At 34.3% G+C, this 11,409-nt stretch overlaps 1 protein-coding gene across 3 annotated transcripts in view; it reads right to left on the bottom strand.

Annotated features, from left to right (window-relative positions):
- TBCK (TBC1 domain containing kinase) overlaps window positions 1-11,409 on the bottom strand; it is a 236,479-nt gene that overhangs the window by 59,330 nt on the left and 165,740 nt on the right. For all 3 annotated transcript variants that reach the window (XM_007452155.1, XM_007452154.1, XM_007452156.1), the window contains one exon: window positions 8,125-8,300. In XM_007452155.1, coding sequence (XP_007452217.1) covers window positions 8,125-8,300 — 176 coding nt within the window. The remainder of the gene's footprint in view (window positions 1-8,124; window positions 8,301-11,409) is intronic.

Here is an 11,409-nt window from a genome sequence, read left to right as displayed (position 1 = left end):
GGAAAGAAAAGAAAATTACAAAAGTGCTCAATGACTATAGACTAAGATATGTTGTATATTAATATATACATTTCAATGAATAAGAGAGAAAAACACAACACACTACTGATAAAGTTAACTTGCTTTAAGTTATCTTCTGAGTTTCCTCAACTCTAAAATAGGGATAAAAATACTTACTTCAGAGATTTGTTTAGGAACAAATAAAATACTGTACCTGAGTACCTGAAAACTATAAATCATTGTAGTGTTATTTTTAAATTGTTCAAACTATAAAAAACAGTGATGCTATTATCAAGATGAAACTTTGTAGACTAGTATTTATAACAGACTTTCAGAAGCTACTCCAACTTAAAGAATATAAATGTGTTTTTAAGTTTGCATGTACACTAAACTCATTTAATCTATACTTAAAGCATACCTGTGAATTAAGGATAATTCAATGAATGTTTTGCTTACTTTACGACAATAGAAAATGTAAACAGTTAACATTATATAAACAAAACAAAATTTAATTTACTTAATAAAATCCCAGACTAGCATTTGTGTTTATAAACAAGAATAATAATTCCTGCTTAGTCACAGTGCACATGCAACTAACTTATACCAGTCATCAATAAATTAATATGGTAATTAAAATTTAACCAAGAAATTGGTTAAAAAAGTCCAGTGCTGGCCAGTCTTTCTCTAAAACATATTCCGTTTTCAAAAAACCCATTTTATTCTACTCATCAGTTACATACCTTTATATATATATATACATTACCCAGCCCCTCAATTAGCTGTGGTTAGAATCGTCAAGCAGAGTCTTAGCTATTTAAGGAAAAGTAGATGTGAAAGACGTTGGCACTAGATAAAATAATTCTTTTGGCAAGTGTGGGGATCAAAATAGTATTGAAACTAAGAGGTAAAGGTCAAAGTGAAATCTTAAACTGAAATTACTGAGGAAAAAATGCTTGAAAGATTCCTTCTTTGGCAAGCCAGCCTCCCTCTCCTTTACTACCCTTACTGTTTGTAGTGACTTCTAAATGTAAAGTGATAGTAATAAAGTTGACATAGCTGAGAGGAAATAGAAGAATACCAGAACATCTCTTCTTTTGTACAAATTACTTAGATACAGAAGACTTTCAGAAAATTTTTGCATAGTTTCAAATTTGAAACATTTAACCTTTAGTTACTAAATGTGTGAAAATGATTGTTACCATTTGAGTGCTAATATTATTATGTATCAGATACTGAATTAGGTGCTTAACAACCCTGCAAAGTAGGAATTATTATAATTATGCTCACTTTTACAAACAGGAAACTAGAGAGGTTATGTGAACTATTCAAGATTATAAAACCAAAAAGGAACAGGGTTGAAATTTGAAACTAAGTTCGTCTAATAGCAAAGCTCATGCTTTTTCTACTACAGTCATCTGCTTCTGGGAGTAAATATGATAGACACATGGATAAATTAAAGTTAAGTGTAATTTTCTTCTCAGAGCTGTTTTCAAGCTTTGATTCTACATCACAGAGTGCAGTTTATGTTTAAATTTACAAAAGGGATCTTTTAATCTGTTATAGAATCTAACATAGAATATACAGTATGTAAATCTGAATTGTGATTATCCTCAATTTAATAAATATGCTTTTGTAAGGCATACATATATAATTTTTTGTATCTACTTTCTATTATTCTAACATTTAAATCTGAACAAAGAAGACTTCAAATAATACTAGGATGGAAAAGGGGGACAAAATTTGAGGTAAAATGTTAAAACAGGTAAAAATATTTTATATAAAGAATGGGTATAAAAACTTAGACAACACAGATACTTTAAAAAGGATTGTAATAAAATCAGCATAGATAATAGATAATTTTCAAACATGAACTTATAACAAGTGACTCAGAAGAATGGATAATCAAATATCTCCCTGGTTAAAAGGCATCAGACTCAGGTGGTTGTATAGACAAGTTTAACTCAATCTATAAGAAACAGATAATTCCTCTTATACAAACTGATTAGACAGTCAAAACAGGGAGAGAGAAATAAAATCTTAAGATCAAAGACTGACAAGTACAGACAGGAAAAGAAAATTATAGATTTATCTCACCTATGAGCATAGATGCAGAAAGTCAATACTAGCAAATACTAGCAAATTGAATATAGTCAGTATTACTTTTTTGTAGAGACCTAGTAGACTTTATCTCAGAAATGCAAGGACCATGCAAGATCAAAAAATTTAATAATGTAAACATTATCAGATTAAAGGAGGAAAAAAGATGATCCTAATCAATCCTTATTAATAGAATATGAATTTGATAAAATTCAACACTCATTCAAGTACCCTTAATAATATTGAAGAAGAAGGGAAATTCATTACTCAGAGTATTAATTAAAAAAAAATATCAGGGCTTCCCTGGTGGCGCAGTGGTTGAGAGTCTGCCTGCCAATGCAGGGGACACGGGTTCATGCCTTGGTCCGGGAGGATCCCGCATGCTGCGGAGCGGCTAGGCCCGTGAGCCATGGCCACTGAGCCTGCGCGTCTGGAGCCTATGTTCCGCAACGGGAGAGGCCACAACAGTGAGAGGCCCATGTACCGCAACAAAAAAAAAAAAAAAAAAAAAAAAAATCAAACTTAATGGTGAAATTAGAAGGATTTTCAGTACATTCTGGTACAAAGAAATCTACCCGCTCTCATCACTTTTATTTTACTTTACTAGAGGTCCCATGCAATGCAATAAGACACACATACACATAAAACCAGAGATATAATAATAAAAGTAATAACTAGCAAGAGATAAATGTATTCATATGTATAGTCGATTGAATTAGCCACATAAACATCCAAGAGACTCTACAATCTACTAGATTTAAAAAGAAAATCAATTCCAAAACACTTGGTATTTACGCAAAGGAACTGACAACTTATGTCCACACAAAAATTACACATAGATGTTAATAGCAGCATTATTTATAATAACTAAAACTTAGAAGCAACCAAGATGTCATTCAGTAGGTGAATCGTTAAATAAACTGTGGTACAACCAATGGACTATTATTCAGCACTAAAAAATGAGCTATCAAGACATGGAGGAAACAACTATATGACATTCTGGAAAAGGCAAAACTATGGAGATAATAAAAAGATCAGTGTTTGTATCCTAGTGTTGAGGGAGAAGGGGGATGAATAGGTAGAGCATAGTGGAATTTTAGGGCATTTATACTATAATGATGCATACATGTCATTTATATATTTGTTCAACCCCACAGAATGTACAATACCAAGAGTGAACCCTAATGTAAACCTTGGACTTTGGGTGATGATACTGTGTTAATGTAGGTTCATCAATTGTAACAAATGTTCCACTCTGTGGGGGATGTAGATAATGGGGAGGCTAAGCATGTGTGGGGCAGGGAGTATATGGGAAATCTCTGTACCTTCCACTCAATTTTGCTATAAACTTAAAATTGCTTTAAAAAATAAAGTGTATTTTTAAGAAATCAAATGAGTTTGCTAACTATAAAATGAATGTAAAATAAACTAAAATCAAGCAGGAATAATCAACCAGAAAACATAATAGCTTAAAAGATATTATTCATAAAACTAACAAAATAATGTATTTATTCTTCTTATGGACATCTAATAGAAATCTCTAAACCTACATGTTCAAAACTGAGCACTTGATTTTTACCTTCCAACCTGCTCCTCCTATGGTCTTCCTTACATCAGCAAATGAGAACACCCAAAACACCATCCTTCTAGCCTCAGTCAAAAACTTTGGATTCATCCACGATTACTCTCTTTCTTACCTCACATTCAGTGAGTCAGCAAAATCTGCTGGCTCTGTTTTCAAAATATACTTATTACTGTAATAGGGAAGAACAAATCTGACTCCATATTGGATCTGTTTCTTTTACTTTAACCTTTGTATTCTATTGCTTTTGCTGCAAGTTAAGAATGTTGCCTACAGCCTGAAATAAACAGGATAGCCCATTTTCAAGGCTCTGATCTTTAAAGGTATAACACTTTTTCCATTCACATAGAGATAAAAAGTTGCAGAACAGAGAATAACATTTGTCTTGTTGGAGGTTTACAGGAACATCATGACCTGACCTATGTGGACAGCGGTAAGAACAAAGGATTCCGACATCAAGAAGTTTGCAACAACCAACCACATTACCTCCCTTTTTAATATAAAAGAAGCCTGAATCCTAACTTGGGCAAGATGGTTCTTTGGGACATTAGTCCACCATCTTCTTGGTCAGCTGGCTTTCTGCATAAAGTCACTATCCCTTGTTCCAACAACTTGTCTCTCGATTTATTGGCCTGTTGTATGGGAGCAGTATGAGCTTGGACTCAGTAACACTACTTCTCATCACCTCTACTGCTACCCCTTGGTTCTAAGCCATCATAGCTTTGTCCTTGGTCTCCTGTTTTACTTCTGTCCCTCCTATTGTCTATTTTATGTATAGTAGCCAAAGTAATCCTTTTACATGTAAGTCTGATCCTGTCACCACTCTGCTTAAAATCTTCTAGTGGCTTCTCATCTCATTTGGTATAAAGCCAAAGTATTAAGGTTACACAAGATCTGAACCACTGATTTCTGTAAATTTATGGCTTCTACACTCCTCTTCACTCATTCCATTCTATATATAGTATCCTTACTGTTCCCCTTCCAAAGCATGTTACTACCTTGCCCTTGCAAGATGGAATATTTTTTTCTCAAGAAATGTATATAACTCACTCTCTCACTTCCTTTAGGTTCTCTTCTCAAATGCTTCCTTATCAGCTAGATTTTCTTTGCGTCCCCCACATAAAATAGCAACTCTTCTCTAATGCTCTCCAGAATCATCCTCCTTGGCATTCTCTATTGCCTTTCTTCTTCATCTTCTTTTAAAAACTGAAATACAGCTGGCATACAATATTATATTGGATTTATGTGTACTAGACAGTGATTTGACATTTGCAGACATTATGAAATGATCACCACCATAAGTCTACTAACCATCTATCCCTATACAAAGTGATAACAATATTATTGACCATATTACTTATGCTGTGTATTACATCCCATGGCTTATTTTATAACTGGAGGTCTGTGTCTTTTAATCTTCTTCACCTATTTCACACACACCCCTCTGCCATCTCCTTCTCCTCAGGCAACCACCTGTTTGTTCTCTGTATTTATGAGTCTGGTTTCATTTTGTTTTGTTATTTGTTTGTTTTGTCTTTTAGATTCAACATACAAGTGAGGTCATGTGATATCTGTCTTTCTCTGTCTGACTTATTTCACTTACCAAAATAACCTCAAGCTTCATCCATGTTGCTGCAAATGGCAAGATTTCATTCTTTTTTATGGCTGAATAGTACTCTATGTGTGTGTTTAAGTATATACCACATTGTCTTTATCAATTTATCTATTGATGGGACACTTAGGTTGCTTCCATATCTTAGCTATTGTAAATACTGCTGTTATGAACAATGGTGTGTAGATATCTTTTCAAATTAATTTTGTTTTCTTTGGGTAAATATCCAGAAGTGAAACTGCTAGATCATATGGCAATTATATTTTTAATTTTTTGAGGAACCTTTATATGGCTTTACATAGTGGCTGAACCAATTTACAATCCCACCAACAGTGCATGCAGGTCCCCTTTTCTCCACGTCTGTTGTCTTTCTGATGACAGCAATTCTAACAGGTGTGAGTGGGTATTGAATTGTGGTTTTAATTTGCATTTCCCTGATGATTAGTCATGTTGATCATGTATCTGTTGGCCATCTGTATGTCTTATTTGGAAAAATGTCTATTCAGGTCCCCTGCCCATTTCTTAATTGGGTTGTTTGTTCTTTTGATGTTGAATTGTATGAGTTCTTTGTATATTTTGGATATTAACCTCTTACTGAATATATGGTTTGCAAATATCTTCTCCCATTCATTAGGTTGTCTTTTCGTCCTGTTGATAGTTTTCTTTGCTGTACAAAAGCTTCTAAGTTTGATGTAGTCCCATTTGTTTATCCTTATTCTTCTTTACTTTCCTCCATGGCACCTAAATGCCACTAAATGTCCAACAATACATGAATGGATAAAAAAAGTGTGGTGTATATGTATACAACAGAATATTACTCAGCCATTAAGAAAAAAAGAAATCTTGCCATTTGTGACAACATGGTTGATCCAGAGAATATTATGCTAAGTGAAATAAGTAGGACAGAGAAAGACAAGTACCACATGATCTCACTTATATGTGGAATCTAAAAAACATACTAATTATTTACCTTTTTTGCTTATTGTCTGTATATCCTCCACTAAATGCAAATTCTATGAGGACAGGTACTCTTTTTAGCCCCAGTAACTAGAATGGTATCTGTTTTATCGTATGTATTCAGACATATTGTTGAAAAATAATGCATCGGTTTTTATACTATTCATTATATTTTTCTTTATGGTTGAAATATATCATAAAAAATGAAATAAATTCTAAAGAAAAGTGAACTAAAACTTGAATATTCTTCAGATAGCAACATTTCATGTAAATAGTGTAGTATATTCTTCTCTTCCATTCTTAGTATTGTTGTTGATGGGGATAATATATCTGACTTATGAGTACACAGAAAAGTTAGTTTTTTAATTTTTATTTATTTATTTATTTATTTATTTATTATACAGCAGGTTCTTATTAGTTATCTATTTTATACTTATGAAAAGTTAGTTTTATATCACAAAGTTTTAGCAAATTGCCCAGAACTCTGAGACTTACCATAATTAGGAATATATAAAGTGACCTGGGGTTTAGTGACATTTAAACAAAAATTTAGTGACATTTTAAACAAAAATCTCATTTCAGACGAGGGTGTAAGGGAAAAGATTTAAAACCACTTAAATTTAAAATGAACAGTGACTTTTCCTAGTAAAATTTTACTTTATCACAAAATGAAAGTCTCACATTACTTGAGTTGTCAATATTGCTTTTTTGAGCTTTTAAAATCAACTATCTCTCAATCTTTTTGTTTCACTCAGGAGTTAAAATGTAGTGCACAAATAGCATAGAATATGAGTGACATCAGTGAGAATGGCAGAGTAGGGATCTCAGAAAAGCTGCTCCTCCAAAATATAATGAGAATACCAGCAAAGATTATCAAAATGAACTTTTTAGAATTCTGAAAATTAAACAAAGGTCTGCAGCAATCTATGGAGTACAGTCAAAAGAAATACCTCTATTTCAGTAAGAATGTGAGTTCTGTGGTGCTTTAGTTTGCCCTACTCTCATTTCCTTCTCCTCAGCTCCACCTCAGAAACCAACAGTCTCACAAACCAGAAGTCTAGCAACCACTGGACAGGACAGAGTGGTTTTAGAGCTCCCAAAAAGTATCATTTCAGGGAATTATGATTATTTGACATGTCTTCCAGTTCCCTAGAAACCTCTCCTCACAGTGTTTGCCTTTATTTGACCTGACTCAGAACCCTCTCTGTTCAAAGAGACTTGTCTCTGGAGGTTATCTGTCAAAAAGAGTCAGCAGCAATTGTTTAATATTGTAGCTGTCTGAGGTGGCCTTAACAGTTGGAGCAAAGAAGAAGCTGGCAATAAAAATTAAAAACTAAAATTAAAAGCTGGGAAACGCAATGTCCATAGGGGGATTTGAAAGTGCTAACAGGATCCTGGGAATCTAGAACTCTGTCCATGCGAACATAGGATGTTTGGATGCATAGGAAAGACCTGAGAAGGCCTTAAGCTCTCACCTTTGGTTGACCTCAAGACCTGAAATAATTGTATGAATACAATGACATATTAGAAGATAGCTATGTTAAAAAGACATAAGTGGGGCTTCCCTGGTGGCGCAGTGGTTGAGAGTCCGCCTGCCGATGCAGGGGACGCGGGTTCGTGCCCCGGTCCGGGAGGATCCCGCATGCCACGGAGCGGCTAGGCCCGTGAGCCACGGCCACTGAGTCTGCGCGTCCGGAGCCTGTGCTCCGCAACGGGAGAGGCCACAGCAGTGAGAGGCCCGCATACCGTAAAAAAAAAAAAAAAAAAAAAAAAAGACATAAGTGATAATAGTATATGAACAATACTGATACTTAAGTATACTAATATAACATCCATCTTCTTTTAGAGTTTATGAATTAAATCAGCAATTACGTACCAGATCTGTTTTTGGAGGATCTGGACACTCAGTGGAGAAATAAGGTGTTGAACTTCTGACTCCACTGCTATCAGAAGTTGGCTTTGGAGGTTGAGCATGCTGTCTGTAAGTAGCACTTTTCGGAGTCCAACAAAACAGGTTGATTGATTCTCGCACACAACGTTCAATGTCAATTTCTAGATAGAAAAATTAAAAAAAAAAGCAAACATAGAATTTGGATTGCTCTATTTATGTAAAAACCACAATTTTTCCTAAATACATATATACAAATATGGCTAAGATGATAAAAAATTAGAAAATATGTCAGTAAAAAAGTAATCTAGATATTAATCAGCATATTTATGATTGGAATGGTAGAGGGTATTTGGTATTATTATGTAGATACATATACACATATATTTACATTTGTAAATATATACATATTTATGTGTGATTTTTGGGTGTTATTATCTATATATAGATACACATACATATAGTATATGTGTTTATATATTTCAGTGTATCAGTATTTAAACATTTAAATATATCATATCTCCTTATTAGAGAATCTTAAGTTTTATAATATTTTCACTTTCTCAAATTAAAGGTTGGGTAGAAGGAAGGCTAGAATTTGGGAGTGGGCAAACAAAAGATTCAGAAGTTAATAGACACACTTTAAGTAAAGTGTAATGAAAGTTTCATTTCCATATATTAAAGATGATATAAAATAATCAGGGCAAAATTAATTAAAATCTCAGTTCAGCATTTCTCCCCTTTTTAAAAAAGAATTTCTTGATTTAACTGCAAAAAAGTATAAGTGGGGCTTCCCTGGTGGCGCAGTCGTTGGAGAGTCCGCCTGCTGATGCAGCAGACACGGGTTCGTGCCCCGGTCTGGGAAGATCCCACATGCCGCGGAGCGGCTGGGCCCGTGAGCCATGGCCGCTGAGCCTGCGCGTCCGGAGCCTGTGCTCCGCAACGGGAGAGGTCACAGCAGTGAGAGGCCCGCATACAAAAACAAAAACAAAACGTATGTGAGGTTTCATATAGACAGAAATTAAATGTATTCAATTAAAATAATAAAATATACTTCCATAGAAGATTTCCCCTTCTTTCTCAGATTTGAAAGAAATTTAAACATCTTTGATACAGAGGTAATATACACAGGAAAGTTATTACAATGCCAAATTATTGTTTGTGTGTTTTGATAGGACTGTAACTCTTTAGGAGGTTAATATTCCTGATGGAGAGTAAGCTGTTACTCTCCAGGGAAAGTGGAGCTATCATAGAAAAGCAGTAGAAATTCAAGAAGTTTACTAGGATGAAGGAGTTTATTAGCATGGACTAGCTTTTCCATTTCTATATTTGTAATATTAGTAAATGGCAGATATCATTTCCTCTGCAAAAGTCCAAGTGTGTCAGTTCAGATAAGCAATGGAGAAAAATATATTACATCCCTTACAAAGGGGTAAGGTCCCTATTTCTCTTTTTGAAATGAAGAGCTTATATATAAGGGGAAAAGGAAATAGACATTTAAGTTGAGCCTGTGAATGGTGCATGAATCGGGCACTTATAGAATTATCTGCTTTGATAAGGTGGAAAACCCTTAGAGAACGGCAAGGAAATGGACACTTAATGAGCATCTACTGTGTGACAGGTGTCGTATACTTTCACATAGCCCATTTAATTCTTACAGTGATTATTATAGACAGGTACCGCACTCCCCTCATTTCTGCTGGAGATGAAGAAACTAAGACATAAGAAGCTAAGTGACTGAATGTGTTAAGTGTTTTTATTTTGAGTAGAATATCTGAAGTTACTAAAGGGTTATAAGGCATCTTTCATTTCCCAATTTATTTAGATTTGGGAAACAACAGCCAGCAGGTCTAGAAAGACCAGTTACTCAATTAAACATTCCTTTATCTGCTATTAGTGATGTTTGCCAACTTCACAGTTGGTTACTTCCATGGCTGCACAAACAGGTCAGATTTCATCACCCCCATATGTTATTCCTAACATAAAATCTATGAAACAGAGTTAAACGTGTTTTGAGGAATGGACCTATTTATTTGAGAAATTGTCAATACAGTGAAATGCATTCTTTTAAAAAGTTCTGTAACATTATCAACTTGATATTCCACAAAGAGAAGAATACAGACACCAATGAGAAGAAAAATAAAAGTTCAAGATATGTTCCTCTACTCCACTTAAGATGGAAGAGATGTGCTCAATTCATTTTAGAACATTTCCAATTAATATGGTTAAGATAAAAATTTGCAGCTAAAGGGAGAAAACTTCGTCACCTTAAAAAAGTTTATCCACTTCACACTGTTTAATCTCCAAAGGAAAAGAATTTTGGACCATAAATTTTGCATCTGCAGTGCTCAAATCAGTTTGACGTATCTGTCACCCATTAAAAGCTTGAAAGTCAAGTTAATGATGCAGATCAGAGGTTGTAGTTCAGTCCTTAAATCACTGGCAATGGAAAAGTCATTTGTATCTGGTTCCAGAACACCCTACCAATACCATAAAAGGTTTACAGTGAATCTTGAGAATTTACTGGTATCCACCCCGATTTGAGCTTGATTACTACTGGCAGATATCCCATTCTCCACTCACTTGACCCATGTCACCTTCTCCATCTCAAAATCCTTCCAACGTACTTTATCATAACCAAAATATTATGAAAAGTACTTTATAAACTGTACATTAAAATATGTAATTATTCTTTTAAAAATAATCTCTCATCCTAAAGCACTACTACTTTCTATCTTGCATTTTCATTTTGATACAATGCATTTGTGAAAAAGTATGTACCCTGGATATGGTTTCTCATGTTTGATTCCAAGCTCCATGAGGTACTTTGTGACTCAGAGAAATAATTTCTCTAAATCTCGTTTTCTTTATCCTCATCCATTACTATTGTTCTCTCTCATAAATATGGAACTATTTTCAAAATGATAAAATGCAACTCATGATTCATTTGGGCAAGGGTAGGTAGAAAAGACAGCTCTCCTGAAGTCCTTCATTGTCTTGCTTTAATGACTATGAAATGCTTCCTAGATACAGTGAACAGCTGTTGACATGGTACTTCTCTTTACCATCATCTAATTCCCTTTGGTTCTCCCCTACATTTGATCCCTAATTTGGGGGCTAAGATATTATTTTCTCTCTCTAGATTTACTGCATTATTTTGGTGGAACACATTTTCTAGTAATTTCTAGGAAAGGATGCACAGAAGGCAAATTATTTTGGAATTGTCTATTAATATATTTATTCTGCCTTTGACTGATAGTTAGGCTAGGCATA

The sequence above is a fragment of the Lipotes vexillifer genome, unplaced genomic scaffold (genome assembly GCF_000442215.2).
Source record: "Lipotes vexillifer unplaced genomic scaffold, Lipotes_vexillifer_v1.1 scaffold22, whole genome shotgun sequence".
NCBI classification, from domain to species: Eukaryota; Metazoa; Chordata; class Mammalia; order Artiodactyla; family Lipotidae; genus Lipotes; species Lipotes vexillifer.
This window is presented reverse-complemented; position numbering and strand designations above follow the sequence as displayed.